Consider the following 19910-nt stretch of genomic DNA (forward strand, 5'->3'; position numbering starts at 1 on the left):
CCACATAATAGCAATGCCTGAGTAGTGAAATGTACATTACACACATAAACATATGTCCAAGGAAACTAGACAGGAAAGAGAGAAGAAAGGAAGGAAGGAAGAAGAAAGAGAAGAGGAGAGGAGCGGGCAGGAGAGGAGAGGAGAGAAGAGAGGCAGAATATGAAACCTCAATTAATAATCTGATAATCATTCTCTACATGTGAATTTTGACTGATATTTTACAGAATGAAACTAAATTGGCCTAACACTACACACACACACACACACACACACACACACACACACACACACATTCATGTTGAGTAGAATTGAAAATTGATTGATGTTTGACTCTCTGACACTCTAGTAAAAAACAGATTAGAAAGCATCATAAAAATTGTTAATTTTTTTTTGAACTATTAAATTCTTCAAAAAAGAAAGCTACCAATGCTCAGGCAGATTTTTGTTCATAGTGTACATAGACACTGTGAATATTGCCTTGCTTACATTATTCAATTGTATTCCACAATCTACTTCAGGTATTATTCTCTGTCTAAAATTTTTATGTTAGTCTATTAAACAATATCAGAAGCACAGTCATAAACAATCTCCCCGTGATCACTGTAATAAATGTTTCTTTTTTCTCAACTTTGATTCTTTAGAACCCTATTTGTTCAAATGTAATTCATTTGAAACTACTTTACTATATAAAGTGAAAAAGACCAGAGAGTCATTATTTGTCAGAGAAGTTATATGGAAATGAAACAATACTTCTGCTTTCTTCCATGATATAAAACTGAAAGCAACAAATGAACAACACAAACAAACAAATAAAAAACTCATAGACACAGAAAACAGTGTAGTGGTTACCAGAGAGAAAGGGGGCAGAGTACCTACTGCAAGGTGATTTGATCCAATTAAAGGAAAAAAATCAGTATAAGAAAAAAATACTTCAAAGTGACACAATTATTTAAACCCTGAAAATTGGGCATTTTGAAATAAACAAGCACACTGGTAGGAAGCATTAAGTATTTAAAAAGTTTTTAGTACACATAAATCTGTCAAATGCATTATGGTTTCACTTATTTTGTTACTATTCAGTCTCATAAAAGTGAATGAAATAAAATTTTAAACGATAGAAACCCATGGGCAGATTTGGGTTTCAGTAATTTACTCATACTAGATTTTGAATTATGTTTTTTAACTATAAATAATAAATACTAAAAAGATTAATAAAATGTTTATAATGTTTAAAGTGGCAGGACATCAAATATATATATATGTATATATATATATATATGTATTCAGGAATGTTTTAAAATATTTGTCTCTGTTATTATTATTCCTTATTTATTTCTCCTCCCTTATGTCCACAAATACAATATCTAATAAGAGAAAGTTCTTATTATTCCAAGAAATGGAGGATAAAAAGAGTAAATAATAAGAAGTAGCCCAATAAAGTTCCTATAAAATTATATAAGCAATAAATAATATGGAATAGTTTCAAACTCAAAAAAGTAAATTTTCTAAGTGGAGATAAATATGTATTATAAAGTTAAATATTAACAATTATGCAAAGTAATATATTTTCAGTTTGAAATATTAATTAAACATCTCAGTACATTAACAAAAGAACTGAGAGATCTTTCAAATAAAGTGAGGTAACTGATAATGTAGCTGCTGCTTAGAAAATTGATATATAGATGAGAGAAATATAAAGAAAAAACTGTTTAGAGCATCAGTATAAGGATTATATAATTTCACATTTTATATCTTCACTTTAATACACTAATAATTACTATTTGTCTTGCAATTTTCCATAGAATACCAGTAAATATTGACACAGAAAACCTAACATACTAGAATCTTGAAAAGTACTGATCTTTGAAAAGAAAAAATAAGAAATCTAAGATATTAAGAAAAAAATACTAACATCAGGTATTACAGCCTGTTAAAATAATTTGAATATATTTGAAACTCAAAAAGCTGATATTTAAAATAATTTGAATATATTTGGAGCTCAAAAAATCTTAGAAATAATGTTCTAATTATTACTTCTACTGCTAATAATGCCCTAAGTAATACTTAAGCTTCTTTAAAATGAATGATTCACTGCTTGTGTATTAATTGTTCAGTAAAACTAAAAAATAATTCAATAATAATAAATACCAATCCAATAGAGGAAAAAATTAACTTTTTACTAGACAATGTTGAAATGGCAGAAAACAATTAGCATAGACTTTCAAGTCCATTTATAGAAAACTCACCTGGTTGGCAATCTGCCGTGCGAGGACATCCATCCTTGATCCTGATTCTGATATCATTTTAGCTGCATAGATCACATCGGTTGTGTGCTTTAGCGGCCCTTTGCCCCTTAAAGTAAAAGATGCGTGTTACTTGCAGTGGATCATGCTAACACACATACATACACATACAAGATTTGTACCCCAAAGTACTAACTATTAGCTTTACATACTTCAGTTTTAGATAGGCCTCTATTAGACTTAACTATAAAATGACAAGAAAGAAAAGAGAAGAAAGAGAGAGAGGAAGGAGGAGGGAGGAAAGAGGAGAGAGAGAGAGAAAAGAGAAAGGAAGGAAGGAAGGAAGGAAGGAAGGAAAGAAGGAAGGAAGGAAGGAAGGAAGGAAGGAAGGAAGGAAGGAGGAAGGAAGGAAGGAAGGAAAACAGGCCAGCCTATTGTGTTAAGATTCAGGAAATACTGCCAAGATGATGGACTTCATTACATTTCATGCTCAGGTATTTCTTACAGTAAACCTCAGCCTAGAAATATTCTTGGAGGGTATGGAGACCTCTAGGCAAAGGTATTTTCCTGATTCAAGGAGGAAATGTGTGATTTTAAATATTATATCTGTTCAATGGTGTGTTTTGATCAGCAAGTCTTTTAGTCTTGCTCTTTTTAATCCTTTTTTACTGTCTTTCAGTTAATTACATTTTGTTTTTATGATATTATCTCTCCTCCACAATTAATTTGTAGTAATATCATAGTTAAGTATGAATATGGAGTTTCACGATCTTAAACTATTTCTCCAAAACAGATCTCTTATTACTGTTTGTGAAAGTCGATCTAGATAAATACCCACTTCGTGTCCCAGTTTCCTTGGTAGTAATAGAAGCACCCACTCCATGGAGTCATTCTAAGAATTACATGCATTAATTTCTATATGCTCAGAATGTTGCTTTAAAAAAAGCAAGCATTCAATAATACAAGTTGTCATTGTTATGGTTGTTACTTGAAAATAATCGTGGTTCCTAATGCCATGGAATAAAAGTTGGGTTCATTTAGTGATTTCGCAAGGTAGTTAAGAAGAAAGAAATACACTTCCTACATTTTTGTAATGAGATGAGGTAGGGAGGTATTTGTCTGTTTTCTCTCTCCTCAAAAATAAATAATTACCTGAATCAATATAACTGTTCCATCCACATAAAACCACTTCTCTCCTTATTTATGTCCAATTCCTAACCCTCTATTGAGTGTCAACACAATGATTATTCTAATCATTTGGGTTCTATTCCTTGTTCCTAGCAGAGAACAGACCCTGCAGGAATTGCTCATTCACACAATTGTTTTCATGCTTCCATGTAAGTGTGGAGAGTGAGGGAGGTAGGGAGGAGAAATAAACTGGTCAGAGTGAGAAAAGGAAGATTTTGAGAGGCCAAAATAGAGTGGAGTTAGAAGAGGAGAATGAAAATAATCTTTGTTTATGTCTTATTTATACCATTGACTGATCTTGAAGGTTAATGCCCTTATGTTAAATCTAATGAGATTTATTGTTAGAGGAAAAGCACTATTCACTAAGAAGACTATCACCGTGTAGTAATAAAAGACAGAGGGGATTCATGAAAAGGTAAATGATCAGATTATTCTATACCTGAAAATCTGAACACCAAAATCTGTGTGTCCCGTGTGCCAAAAAGTCCCTTTCACTGCATTTTTTTTTTCCATGGTGCCTCTCAAATTCATTATAAGCAAGTTTTTCTTGTAAAAATGGAACATCATGTCTAACAAAATGAAAACCTGATCTCAGAGGATGGTTATCATCATATTTCTTCTCTTTAAATCTGCTGACCCAGGTTGCTTTATAAAAAATTAATCATTACAATATTCCAGTTGCTCTTATCAAATTAATATCGGGCAAGACTAGATGTTATACACATGGTTACGTTCAAGAAAGGCATTGCATTTTATTATTTCTATGCATCTCCAGACAAAGTTAAACTTAAAGCTGTCTAAGTTCTTAAAAGGCAATGCATCAATTTTCAAGGTTTTAAATAACAGACAAAGGTTGTACCTAAGGAGAGCAGCTAACGCTCTTAGCTTAAACAATGAACATAGAGTTATATTTAAGGAATGAAGCTAATGCACCTTTCCCCTCAAAATAATATATTTCCCCCATATTAAAACCCCAGGCCAATAAAAGAAAATTACTTCTAGCTTTAAATACATAACTTGTTATAAGACCACTATCTTAAACGCATGGAGAACTTAAAAGGAATGATAATACATTATGACAGACCACAATTATTCTCTTCCTCATGTTCCTAATTAAATGTATTGCCTGGCAAGCTTCCTATTGAGTGCCAAACAAAATATACATTTTATAAATGATTCCATATCATGCCAGGCTTCCAGAGGAAGCTGCAATTACCGAAACTATGATAAATTTTTAACATACTCAGCCTGAAATGTACTATGTAATGAAGGCTTTTTAAATTGGGAAATACATTCAAACGTTGTTTGCTGCCTTCATTTTCATAATGGGTTCTCAGGATCTCCTGTCAGCAAATCGGGTCTTAAATCATTGAGTTTGGATCCTAGAGAGAAAGACATTCAAAGGAGGAGGGAGTGGACAGAAATTTTTTTAAAAATAATTGGAGGCCAGAAATCTTTAATAAATAGTGGTTACAATAATAACCTATCTATTCTCCCCTAGAAGGAGGGCAGATCAACTTCTGAAGTAGAGTCGGCCAGTTTTAGGTTAGAAGGTATAATGGGAAAGGCTGCAACAACACCGTGATGTTGATGCCGCTGAAAATTTTATTAACGCAAGTAAAAGTGATGCCTTTGAAACTTAATTTATTAGTGCAGCATAAACTTTTGAGTTATTTTTGACATTGCTCCAACCTTGACTCCCATTCTTCTCCCTGTCCTCACCCCCTTTCCGGCATCCACCATCTTAATTAGCACAAGTAATAAGATGATATAACTGATCAGTAACAGTTCAACTAACTAGAAGTCTGATTTAATAATAGAAAATATCAAATAGTTTCATGAACTTATTTTGTGTTTTTAAGGACAGAGAATATTTTTGAAATAATTTTGTATTTTCTGCTATAATTAAAAACAAAACAAAAAGCTTAATTATAACTTTTGTACTTTGTAGCCCCTAAATCTCTGGTAACATAATATTATTTCCCATTTCAAGGTCGAAATCTTTTCCTTTAATTTTCTTTTCTTTTGATATTTTATAAAAATTCGGGACATAGTGGTTAACTTAATAGATAAAAAAAATGGCAGCATATATTTTGTTCCATGAAAGTGGTTAACACATTTAGTATTTTCTATGTGCTAAGCACTATTCAATATGAGAACTAATTTAATTATTATTATAACCCTATGAGTTTAGGAATATTACTATCTTCATCTCACAGGAGAGAAAACTGAGGAGCATTACATTTATTTTTTTGTAGAAATACACAGTTATTAAGTGTTGAAGATGGAATTTGAACCTGGGCAACTGGTTAATCTGTTTTTAATGACTATCTTATACTGCTTCCAATAAAGCACGCATGATAAAATTAAATTATTAAAAATATCTTAATTTTTAATAATTAAAAATGGTAACTGATGGGAGTTACCATGAATGCAACAGAGAGCAAAAGTAAAGGTTAGATTTAGGTGCTGGGCAGTTAGGAGGTCCACCAAGAATGACTCGATTACACAAAACAGCCTCAAGAAACAACCTAAATTTGTGTCCCAGTCCCAACAAAATAAAAATATGCTGCATGATACAGACTTTTAGAATCATGGCAAATAGGTGAAATAGCATCAGTAGTCTGCAGTCCTGAGATTTTTTTCTTAAAATATTATTACTTTTCTTCACGACTTATGCTTGTACCTTTCCTCCCTCTATCTCTCTTCATAGATTCTAATTACTAAACTCAAACTCAGTCATTACATACATCACACTAGATGAGAGATTGCACTTTGATGTTTATTTATAATATAATAGAATTTTTATTTGAGAATCTTAGCATTAGACATTTATTTTATTTTATTTTATTTTATTTTATTTTATTTTATTTTATTTTATTTTATTTTATTTTATTTTATTCTATTCTAACACTCAAATTTAGTGCTGTAATAAAGTAGAATTAAATTAACATGGACTCTAGAAATGCATTTGTTTGCATCCCAGTACTGCCACTTATTAGTCATGTATCTTTTGGTAAGTGACTTAGTTGATCTGAGCTTATTTTTTCTTCAACAAAATAATGATTGTGATACTTGCCACATGGCAAAGATACAAAAAATCACATATTTTACACAATATTTGGCACTCAGCAGATAATATTTTTTTCTTTCCCTCGTCCCTTTATAGGTAATAATATTTTATTTAAAAAATGAACTTTTCATTTTTTTATTTAATAATTATAGTACTTTCCAGACAATATGAACTGACTTGATTTCTTATAATACCCTTCTACTAAGAAAAAAAACAGAATAAAATATATAAATATTGTATGTGTAGTCATTGTTGTTCAAGATTGTTCTTTGACTCCTTATAAGGAGTTGATTTACATTTAGTGGACAGATATTTTTGGTAGTATAAATTTCCCAAGATCAATGATTCAACTTTACAAGGGTACCATCAGAATTACCTTACTTATAATTCTGACATTAGATACAAAGGAAAAAACAATTTTCATGGAGCAACTGAAAAATGATGAGATAAAGAGAGGTACCAGACTCAAGCAAGAACACACTATTTCTCTACTATTCAAATATGAAATTTTAATTAGGCTATTCTCTCCCCCTGGATGTTACTTTCTTTTGTAAAATGTCATTCTTAAGTTTTGAGGACCCTATAAAATTCCTTGAATAATAGTGAATAATCAGCTAACAATCACCCTGAGTAATCAGTATCCTGAAGAATCTTCGGGATTTAACTCTGAAAAAGGTGTTGCCCTATGAAAGAGGGAGTATAGTCTGAACACTGTGTGTGTGTTTGTGTGTGTATATATTTTTCATTTCTACTCTGCTCATTCCATATTATTCAGAGTAGCCTAACAACATCAAAATATCTTAGTCCTTAGCACAATAAAGTTTATTCCTCTCTCATATCACTGTCAAGGTGCATTGTGGGGTGATGGGCTATATACCACATAACCACTTAAGAGCTCAAGCCCCTTCTCATTACAAAATAACCTACTCCTAAGGTGTCACAGCCCTCTGATGGATCCATTCCATTCAGACATCTGACACAGGAAGAGAATGAGGATTTCATAAGAGATTTTAGGGATCAGGATAAAAATTGGAAAACATCACTCCCACCAATATTCCAGGATCCAGACACATAGACTCATGTAACTGCAAAGAAATGTATTCTATTTGGGCACAGGAAGGAAAAAAAACAGGGGCTTATGAACCCATAGCATGTCCTCTGCACATATTCCCAAGGGTGTTATAAACCTACATTTTCTTTTTTTCATTTTAGCAACAAAATCTGTGTTCACTGTGAAAGAAATTTTGGATGCCACCAAGTAGGTGGAAAAATTTGGGAAAGTACCAAGGTTCTTCACCAATACAGCTGAAATTATAAAACATATATTCTGCCTGGGCAGAAAACCAATTCTATTTTTGTTTTGAAATTATAACAATGTATATGGTCTATTATTAAAAATAAAAATTATATACCTTTTACTTTGTACATGGTGATAATAGTCTTTTATGTTCAATGATGTATTTATTTATGAAACAGTATAGGGCTTATTTTAGAGATCTTTTTAGTGATCAGCCCGCAGAGAAAACTTTTAAAGTTATTGTTATTATTGCTGCTGCATGCTGCTGCAAGGCGGTTGTTATGTGTGTGTGTGTGTGTGTGTGTGTGTGTGTGTGTAAAGCTACAAGATCTGTGTGTAGGAAGCAGAAATTCCCTTCCTCAAATCCCAAAACTAGTTTTCTAAATAAATCTGAGACATAAATCTTTTTTCTGTTCTTCAGTCCTCACATTCCCTAATTTACCCACTACTAGTTAGTGTTATATCAAATCGAAAGACTATAAAATTTAGAGAAGGATTTCGTAAATTACCTTTAACGGTCAAAAACCACTAAACACCTAGGTGAAAGCAGAAGTAAAATTAGAATGAAAGATTTCTTTCACAAAGTTTATTCACTTCTAAGTTGTAGGCAAAAATGAGGTCAGCTAGCCAGATATTCAAATTTTTGTCTTTAATAAAATAGATAAACCTTTTCTAGTTCTTCTTAAATATTAAGAATTTACTATTTTTCTGCACAGTTTTGTACTGAAAACATACACAACAACAAACTTCTGTGCTTCTATGTTCCAAGGACTGTTAAATTGCTGTTTCCTCACTAAATTCTCATACCCAGTATTGCTCATTGCTGCATAGTGTTGTGCAGGTTGTTCACTGCACAAATTTAAGAGTTGCCCTTCATATTCATATCATTACTAGTACCATAATTGTTCGTATTACAACTTATGCTACCTTACATGTTCTGCTCATAGAATCTATTATCTTCAACCTATAAACAAGAAAACAGAAGCATATAAGCTCAACGTTCCTTAACTTTATCTCCAACATATATGAATAATGACCAGTTGGTCTAAACTTCATTTTTACTTCCAAAGCCAATTGGAAGTAAAGTGTCAGCATGAGTTTGAAGCACTGAAATTCAATGGGTAGTTATGAATCAGTGTAATGCTTCATTAACTGCAAAGAAATGCATAAGAATGGAAAAAAAAACAAAAACAGAAAACAATCTCTTCTTTGATCGAAGTTCTTTTAACAGCAATCTGACATTTCTCCCTCTCTCCTTTCCTCTCTCTGTCCCTTCCCCCCACCCCACCTCTCTTTCTCTCTCTTCATCCTACTTAGGGCTAAAAGCAGATATATCTAGGGAAAAAGAAAGTTGCAATTGCTTTTTCTCTCTCAACTGGACTTTTGACTTTTGATTTAAAAAGAAATGTAGCCTAGTGGTGGGGACCCAGGATCGACTATCAGACGTTATCTAGAACCCAAAGTAGAGCCATTAATGCTTATTTGAGAATAGTAGCACTGGTAAAAATTGTCATATATAGGTAGTTTTTTCTAGTGATCTTACTTCAATTGTTCACTAATTAAATAAGTTATTATAGTATCACACCTAAAAATCAATAATAACTAAGAAAAAGACTCCATGTGTAGAAGGATCAAGAGAGCAGTTGGTACAAGATTGATGCCAGTTGTGTGTTATAGAAGGAACAGTGAGAATTAACAACTATGCAGCTATCAACTACAGTTTTTCCTTTAGGTCAACTTACGAATTTATTTTCCCATTTAACACACATCAATTTTAGCGTGCCTTTCTCTTCTCCTGGGGCTACACATGAAACACACACAATCACTGAAAGCATGTGACTCTAGCATGGGCAAGAAAATGGGAGGAGTTCAATTTGGGAAAAAATGGGGAAAGTTTTTCAGGTAACTATTATGTGTATCATTTTCTTCTTTGACACCTACATGCCTTGGAAAGTGTGGAACATGTTTTCATAAGACATTCAGAAACTATAGCCACTGCATACTTAAAGGGGTCATTTAGGGATATTATAGTTAAAATCTCTGAAGAAAACTTTGTTAGCAATTTTTTACTGTAACTGTGAAATAAGGAATAAACTTCTTAGTAGAGGCTCTCTGGGCTCCCACTGGTAGTGAGGATTGACAAGGAAATCCATTTGTATCATCTCTCATGCATGGGAAAGTAACCTCTCCAGCACCACCCCTCCCCCACCTCCCCGCCCCCAAAAGACCTTTTCAAGCATAATGGGAAATCTGTACTCAGCACCAGCACTTGAAAACAGGTCTTTTCTTGCCTTTTACACATTACTTCTCTGAGTATGTACATTAATCAAAGCCAATGTACTGTAAATACAATTGCACTCTCTGACTGTGGGAGTCTCTCTTATTACTGTTGGCAGTGGCCTCAGCATTAATCATGTACACGATTGCTTACGGAGCCTGAGCATTTTTTCCAGCTTCCCCTTAAACCACTGTGATATACTGGATACTCCTGCAACTTTAATATCTAGACCACATTTTATGGGCTCAGAAAATAACCATTTTCAATTTACAAAAATAATATAAATGAGCTTTTATTATTTAGCATTTGACCTTCTTAAAGTCAACTTACCAACTCACTCTAGTCATGGCCCAACATTATCCTAAGATCCAGTAGAAGAAATATATGGGGGTGAAAGGGCCAATAACTTAGTGAAGACTTATCACAGTTAATAGATTGGGTACAGAGGCAGTTCAAGGATCTGGCTTGCCACCAGTATCTAGCCTTGCTATTGTTTCTGAGATGATAAATACTACTAGTATATCTTGGCATGCCCTCCCTCTTCTAGTCTAGTCAGTTATAGCTACAGTTTATTAAATATTAGGACACTATAATGTAGCTTAATATTTTCAATTGCTTATCCAGAATGAGTGTGAGTTGATATAAACTCTTTGATGCAGCTAGTGTTCCTGTTAATGTGCCACTATTTCCACTCTCCTTTGATTTACATGCTTTACTGAATTATTGTGCAGTGACCCAAAGCTGATTTTTAAAAAAGAGGCAATGCTTTTAAAATTTGAACAAAATAATCAGCTCTAGTTCAGATACACACATTATTTTTTACTTTGTCCTCCTGTCAGTCCTAATACCCAATTATGTATCTAATGCTATGTGAGACAACATACTTAATGTCTCATCAACTAAAAGAAAATCAAAGTAGTATATAAAACAGTAGTCATCCAGCATCATGCCTAACTCTGTGATACACCCTCATGTCTGTATGTACTGGCCTTTGCCCTAAAAATCTCTTGCTTTAGCATAAAATAGAGTCATAAATAGCTCAGTCTGGAGGGTCGCATGTTAGTGTCAGACTGAATTATGTTAAAAGACTATAATATAGTTTACAATTCTGTGCTTAATAATTTATTCCTTATTCAACCAAAATTACAATAAAAAGACATAGAAAAGGAAGTCGGGACTTAGAATTTATTCCTTCCTTTCTTCTGCTTCCTCCTCCTCCCCTTCCCCTCCCCTTCCCCTCTTTTAGTGTGTGTGTGTGTGTGTGTGTGTGTGTGTGTGTGTGTGTGTGTGTGTGTTTTACTTTCTAGACTCTTTTGCTCTTTGTTAAATGTGAGTACTTTGGCGTTGCCCCAGCAGTGTGCCTTGAGTCACAGTATTAGGATGTATTGGACCACAGATCTCCTCTACCCTTTTCTACAGGGGGTCTATTTCATTCAAGGTCTGTCAGGTCTCTCCTTCCGAAATTAGGACTCAAAGGTTTCCAAAGTTGTTTTGAAAACTTTAATAATGTCCTGCGAGCATATTGAATTTGACTGAGACGGCTGCTTTTCTCTCCTGCCTAGAACTCCTTCTCAAACCTCAATGTTTCATTTTTTTAAATGCTTCTTATAATATGAGATCCAGGGCTTCTAATCAAGTGGGGCAATTTAGAAAGAAAATAGGAGACAAGGAAACCAATGGTCACATGATAGGATGGTTATTCTGAAAGAAATCCAGATTTTCAGTTCTCAGGAGGAAGCTCATAGAATTTATTTCTATGGCTTACATTCTGGTGCTGAATAACTTCTTATTTATTAATTATTTTTTTTGTTATTGCCCCAATGGTGAAAAAAATGATATTTTCCCACAGGCTAAACTCATTAAGATCGTGACTATGCCATGAGATCAGTTCCAAGATGGCTAATATACTTATGCCAGAAGCTGGCATTCTGAAGACGTCCCCTCTTCACATTGAACTTTTGGTGCTTTAAACAGAAAAATATTCGTAGTTTTGCCAAGTAGGTTGCTTCAGGGCCCCTTTTCAGCCTGCTCTGTCAAGCACAGAATGAGATAACACATGTTTTACTTTCATCCTCTCTCTATATATATTTATCTATGTCACATATATATTATTGTGCTAATAAATTATGTATATTATAAAGCAAAAATAGAAATATTAATTGTAGAAATACATTTAAAGCTGAAAAATCTTTTAAATACCTTGCTAATAATATTGTCATTAAAAATGATCTCAGGACACAATATTAACTTGAGAAATTTAACATGAGTATTAGATTATGTAAATGCATAGTTCAAGCAGTTTTCTTGATAATAAATTTTATTGGCCCAGTTCTTGTCGGTTTTGATGAGATCATCATCAATTTTACTTTGTAATGTGGCTGACCAATACCTTTTCCTAGAAATAAAGAGAATTGTCAACTTTGACAATTTGTTCTTCCTTTGGGTTTCTTTTTTAATTATTAAGCCACTTTTTTTTTCTGAAAATTTTAAAACGGATTCTATTTAATGAAGTTTAGCTTAGTTAAAACTAGATAGTATAATTTATAAATTTAGTTAACCAGGCACACGTTAATTGTGGTATGTTTGAAAGCTTCTGGACAAGTAAAAGTACCATAATTGATCCTTCCAGACTATAGAACTCTCCTGTCTGGGAAATGCAGTATAAGACAGTACCAGTGTCAATCATATATTGAATAATGATAAGAATATAATTCTTATATTTTGATAACAAACATAAATAAAATGTCCAATATTTTTTCCCAGTCTCCAGTAGAATATCTCACAGCTCCACTTTGAAGATTACTGTTTAAAGGCAGAGCTCAAATGATATCTTTTCCAGAAAGTTTCCTGTTGCCCAAAGCAGGAAATACATATTTGGTTCCTCTGAACATTTCTACCATCTTACCTTTACCTTTCATGAGATTATCACTCCTTTCTGCCTCAGAATTATATATACATGTCTTAATTCTTGAACTTGACTCTAAGCTAATTGGGAGAATGGCCCATGAATGATTTCTGCGTGGGTTTCCCAGAGCACCAAGAGACAGGGAGAGCAGTAGGGAGAACAGCCATGGACTTACATATCATAGTTCTTCCAAAAATTTATGTTTTAAGAGATCAATCAATTCTCTACCCCACTTGAAAATATACTTCATGATCTTGACTTTTATTTTGTATTCTTGCCTCTATTAGGTATTATCAAATAATAGATTACTTGAAGGCATACAAGAAAAGAGCTAGAAATAAGAAAAGGGTATTTCTTTAAAGGTTCAAAATAAATGTCAGATTCACAATGGATAAACACCTATGAAAACTGAAATTAGGCAATGAATGATTATCCTAAGATACTTTGTATTCTAAATTTCAAAAACGTGCATGAATATACCTTCAACATATATTAAACTATATTTTCCTTCTTTCTTTCTAAATTAGTTCCAAATAAAAACTATAAATGACCATAAACCAGGTTTTATTGCTCTTCATTTTAGATATTGAATATTAGAGAAGAAACCATTATGTAAGTTTAAGAATAACTAAACTAACAGTTTATTACTGTGAACACAGATCTATAGCAAAGACAACAGGAGTTATTTTTAGGGACTTTTTAGAGCAACAAAGAACTTAAGGTGAAAGATAAACCCAAACTGAAAACCAGAAAACATTATTACAAATAAGAAAAAAATGTCCAAGAAACAAATAAGCAAGTTATTTTTAAACATAGCTATTATATCTGGAAACATGGCAGATACTCAAAGGACCAGAAATTGTAGATTCTACTCTGTCTTCTGAGACCTGAGCTTGGGCATCCTCTACAGTTTTTTACATATTCAGATGGCTCTCAAGGATCACCAAAGTGAGATTAATGATTTAATTTTCTTTTCAAAGGTTATGTTCCCATTATTAAGCCATGCACATGATTACTAACTGTAGGGAAAGTGTACCAGGTCAGGCTGGTGGAAATGCAGAAGTTTTAGCTAGACCAAATCGGATAAAAGTAAAGGGCATTCAAGTAATTTGCACTGAGGATTCTGAAGGTCATATCCTACTGCCAGAAGGGAACTTCTTGCTAGAGTCTGTCTATGGGAAACAAAATTTCATATCAACCACCTGAGAAGAGGTTCTTAGTAAGCACGAGCATATGTTCTTACCAGTTTGTTTTTTATCCTCAAACATAGGCCCTCCTTCTCCTGTCTTTAACCAAAAAATTTCATTTTTTTAAGGCTCTTTTGGAAAATCTATCTCACTTTCAAGAAGAGTGCTGATTAACTCATACACTTAAGAAATAATTATTGTTATATGTGAAGTGCCTTGCCAGGCAATATCATAGATAGAGACATGAATAAGGCATAGCCTTTGCTCACTGTAACATAGAATGACTGGATAGAAATTTCACTCCCTTTGAAAGACAGTGTGAAAAGACTGCCTTTCCTAATCTTTAGTTTTGTGGATGCAAAAGTAGAAAAGTAGTTCATTCAGTCATCTGTTTATTCATAAGTTTATTCATTAAATATAACTACTGTGAATTTTAACTACAGAACAGGATTTTTCCTAGGCATCCTTGAAGGATTGCATCCTTGAAGTTTGAAATCTAATAGAAATACAGTAAAGTTAACAAACAAAGAAGCATAATAAGGCTGCTTTATTAAAGCTAAGCTAGGGAGGAAGAAAATAAATAAGTGGTAAAACACTTGATAGTACAGTCAAGATTTAGGCATATCTGGAGAAGCATAGTGTTCTTATTAAAACTCACCTCTATTATAAAGAGAAGACAGCATGAACAAACTGAGCCAGCTTAGATAATTACAGTGGCAAGCAGCAGATAATAGAAGGAGAAATATAAAATCATTTAAAGCCAAATTTGAATGACAAAGTAAGGTGTCAGAATTGACATTGTGCAAAATAGGTTGTGGTAGTCTGATGGCTTTATGGAAAGAGAGGGAGGGAAGAAGACAAACACTAACTTTTGTATTTCAAACTTCAGTTAAAATTAAATTTATAGTAAGATGATATTTGAGATTTAATACAGAACTAGTTGTTTCAGCATTTAACCATGATTATGGATTAAAATAAGTCAATAAACAGAAAGAGGTATAAATTTTTGGGTCATAATAAATTTTGAAACACTCACTACAGCTAATTTTCCATCACCTAAAAGGGATGTGTGTGTGTGTGTATACATACACACACTTTTTTGCTAGATTGGCAGCTTTAACTATTAATTAAATGAATATATAATATATCCATTCTCTATAAACAAAGTTTTGTTTCCCTACAGACTATTTACAGGCTATGTTCAGCCTTGTGTAGCAGCCATAGCATTTCTCCCTCACTGTTTATTTTGAGAATTATCCTTGGATTTTGCTACTTATATATTTAACAACCATTTTTTGCCTCTGCCAGAATTGATGCTGTTAACACCAGATGCTGGATACCTATGCCAGTTTGCTTCAATCTTGAGGGGTGAGGTGGGGACAGTAACTACTTACAAGCAGTCATTACATACTCAACCTCTCTAAGTATCAGATTTAACACCTTTAAAAAGGATATAGTAATCAGTCCTGCCCATCTCATGGAATAATTTCCTGAGTTAAATGGATTAGCACATATGGAAGCATTTAGTGCACTTCAAATGTTTATAGAGATATATGAATGCTATTAATATACAAATATGATGTTGGAATTACTTAAGAGAAATACATTAATACTCTTGCACAGTTAACTAGTACACAAAGCTTTAACTGATACTTGCCTAAATATCATATAAGTTTGAACAGGAAATTTTTCATAATTAGAATTGTATTGAGAAAAATAAGCACAATTATACACTAAAATATCCCCTCATCTCAACTGTAGATAATTTTTTGTTTTATACATGTATTATCTCTTTGATAGTATATATTACTAATTTATTAAATGTATTCAAATAATCTATATTTCTTTACATATGCTATTTATGCTATTAATAAGAATATATTTATTAATATATTCTTCAAGGAAAAAGAATATATTAAACTCAACAGTTTAGTATATAATAGAAACCATTGTATCAAGCGGACCAGTGTTCAACAAATAAACTTTTTGTCAAAAACTATAAATCTGTGTAACATAGATATATGAGTATCAATTAAAATTACATTCACTGAGTTCCAACTATCACAAATTTTAAAATAGTGAATCCTAAATTATATAATATATATACGTGTATGTATTTTATACACACACACATACATAACCACACACACATACTCCAAACATACACACATCACATCGGTATTTTGTTAATGTACTTTTAACTAATAATTTCAAATATTTGTACAATAGACTTTGCTTTCAATGAAAACATTTCCAAAATTTTAAATAAAAAATTTTTCTATTGAGAGAAATCATATCAGCATTTGAAATTTAGTAAAACAAATAAGATAAGCTCATGAAACTTAATTTAGGCATCACATTGTAAAGGAATATGACCAAAATTTTTAAGTTTACATTTCGGGTTAGCTGTGTTTCTAGAACATCTGTTATACTATTATGGCAGGTGTTTATTAATATGGATGTCTAATCAAATCTCTTGGTTGCTAATAGCTTGGCAATTCAACATCTAAATATTGTCAAAATCCTTGATTATATGTTAGAAACTGTAGATAATTGATTCAAGGCTGTTTCCCTTGACTAGATTAAAAAATTAAAGCCTTTACTGTGTACTTTCTTTTAGAATCTCAATATTTTTCTGAAATTTCTAAAACACTTCCAGTAATGAGAACTTGTGAAGGAATAAAGCCTTTTTTATAAGCCAAAATGTGTCTTTCTTTTTTTGAGAACTATGTAGTTTATTCAACAGGTACAAATGCTTAGAATATTACATACATTCAAAAGGCTTTTTAATAGAAAATATATTGTTTGGGGCATATTTTATCAAAATTAGATATTCTAGCACTATCACTACTGGTGTCTGTGGAGTAAAGGTAACATTGATGTTCCCATCTCATATTTTTAGCAAGATGTGTCTTAAATTTCTTTAGACCTTTTATTACACAAATACAAATTATATAATCTTAATATCATAGGCTGGAAGTGAAATGAGTTCATAGCAGGGCAGTAACAAAGTAATACAGTTATATATATGAATGAATATATATATATATATCTATGAATGAATATATATATATGAATATATGTATATATATGAAGCAGGGGGAGGGGAGAGGAGAGAAAGGGAAGAGAGAGAGATCTACAAAAAACCCTTTTGCGTGCATGCAAGCTCAGATTTTTTTTAATTAAAATTATTTAATAAATTCTGAGTAGTACAAGTCAACAAGAAGCAATTTGGTTCAGTAGCTTTGATGAATGACATTTATATTGTAGACCCCAAACTGAAATTCCCTTTTGAATAATGCAAGGGCAGACACAAGTCTCTAGGAAATTTCTGTGGTAATAGTATTAAATGAAAATCTTTGAAAGTCTGAAACTCAATAATTATAGATTCTGAAAGTGTAGAATTTATTTCCTCTGGCATTTTTTACTTCTATTACTTCTTTGAGAATGTTTGCCTTTTTATCTATAACAGTTGGATATGGTTTTGGTCTAGTATCAGCATTGTCCAATAGAACTTTCTATAATAATGGACATGTTCTCTATGTTATTGATATGATAACCACTAGAATCATGTGGCTATTGAGCATTTGAACAGTGTCATACAGAACTAAAAAGCAGATTTTTTAATCCTTTTAGTTTTAATCAATTTATACTATTTAAATATCCCCACTTGCCTAAGGGCTACTGTATGAGATGGTACAGGTCTAAATAATAATATATGACTCTGATTTAATAAAATTTGCTTCATTAGAGTTCAGAATAATGATAAATTACTTGCATAGATAGCTGTGCTAGGATTCCTGGATGTTTTATGTATGGGGAAAAATAATCAGCATCTAATAGACTAGTGATCTTTCTAGACATTGTTTGTTGTGTTAGAAATGAAGCCACACTAGCAATGGACATAGTTTATTAGAGTGTAAATATATTAAGAATCTTTTCCACATGATCTAGATCAGGTATTGATAGACTATGGTTTATAAGACAAGTTCAGTCCAGTATCTCTTTTCTAAATATAATTTTATGAAAATACAGCCATACCAATACATTTATGTATTGTCTATGACTACTTCTGTGTTATGACAGCAGAACTGAGTAGTTATGACTAAAACCATATGGCCTACAAAGCCTAAAATATTTTGTATCTGGCCCTTTATAGAAAAAGTTTGCCAACCTCCGACCTAGATGAATGATTTATGATAAATGTTAGAATAAAATATCTCTCATGAAGTATACTTTGCTCAATTAATTCACCATGTGTAAAATATATTACATAATATATACATACAATATATTATGTTTATATGTAATTTGTGATATATGTTATAATCTATAGTTATGTATGGTACATGTATATCATATACAGCAATTTAGCAAGTGAGGTATTAAATTCTCAAATATATATATAATTATTCACCAAATGAATCTCTATGTGTTTTCATCCAATTTCATGGTAATTTTGATGCATAATTATTTATAGCCTTGGTTTTCTAGTTTACGTGAAAGGATGAGTTAACATGTCTCTGTCTAAAATCTTGATGATTAGAGAGTCTTAGAGCTAGAGTGAAACATAAAAGTGTATTCCAAACTCAATTTAAAGATAATAGCCTGAGAAGTTGTGATATGCCTAAGTACACAGATATAACAACCAGGTAATCGATGTTTATTTATTGAGACACATTTACTGATATAATCACCCAGTTATGCTTATGTGCTCTGCAGAATTCAGGAACATAGTACCTTTGGAGCTTGGAATACAGCCTGGAAGGGAAATACTGAGAGTTGTCACTGTGATTGTGCTATATGTGACATCTCAGTCAAAAAAGAAAGGGAGTCTTCAAATTAGATTCCCATCTTTGTTTCTGTAGTGTATTTCATGCAGTGAGTTTACATTAGGACACAGAGGAAAATGGCACGCACCAGTGAAAGCTTATGGTGTACCATTTAATGACAGAAAAAAATGGCAAAAATCTAAAACGACCTATGTATCCCATAGAGTAGATTGTAGTTGCTCGATTTAAGCACTTGGATTCTAGTTTTTTTGTTTTTTCTTTAACAGTAATTTTGAGTTGTTTTGAAGACTTACTCCAAAATAGAAACAGCCCCAATTAAATTACAATAGTCTAAAAACAAGTCTAATTTCATTGGGATTCATTTAAAAATTTTCCTACAATGTTAGAAATAGTTAATTAAAATTCACTTTCTGACTTCAATAAAACTAGTACTTTTTTTTGTTTTTTATGCAAAATATATATCAAAAACAAATATGCTTGTATTATCAAAGACAATCTGAAATATTTATTTGGTATAAGTTTTAAAGTAAAATATAATGGCATTATTTTCATAAATATTTTCACTAAACTCATCCTATACATTTCTAGAAGGTGACAAAGATGGCAGTTATAATTCAAGTTAATGTATAATGACAGAAATGGATATTTCAAATTCTACATTGATAGAGCTTTTAACTTTACCAGAATAATCTTCCCGTATCAGATGCTTAATTAAAAATTAGTATCTCAACTTAAAATTTTTTCTCTCTTCTTTCAGCCTAACAGTACAGATTGTCAATTTATAATACAATTAAGTACACATTATGATCTTAACTATACAGATGCCTCAACTACATTTTTACTTTTTTCAGAAATGTGTATGGAGTTAGATCTCTGATTGGATTGTGGCATGCGGAGGTACTCAAAAACAGAACCAACCAGTCATTTCAATTAATTAGTAATGTAC

General features: G+C 32.1%; 1 protein-coding gene across 1 annotated transcript in view; it reads right to left on the bottom strand.

Annotated features, from left to right (window-relative positions):
* CTNNA3 (catenin alpha 3) overlaps nt 1–19910 on the bottom strand; it is a 1416183-nt gene that overhangs the window by 60113 nt on the left and 1336160 nt on the right. Inside the window, exon 17 of the mRNA XM_039871928.1 lies at nt 2247–2352. Coding sequence (XP_039727862.1) covers nt 2247–2352 — 106 coding nt within the window. The remainder of the gene's footprint in view (nt 1–2246; nt 2353–19910) is intronic.

The sequence above is a fragment of the Pteropus medius genome, unplaced genomic scaffold (assembly GCF_902729225.1).
Source record: "Pteropus medius unplaced genomic scaffold, Ma_sr-lr_union100, whole genome shotgun sequence".
NCBI lineage: Eukaryota > Metazoa > Chordata > Mammalia > Chiroptera > Pteropodidae > Pteropus > Pteropus medius.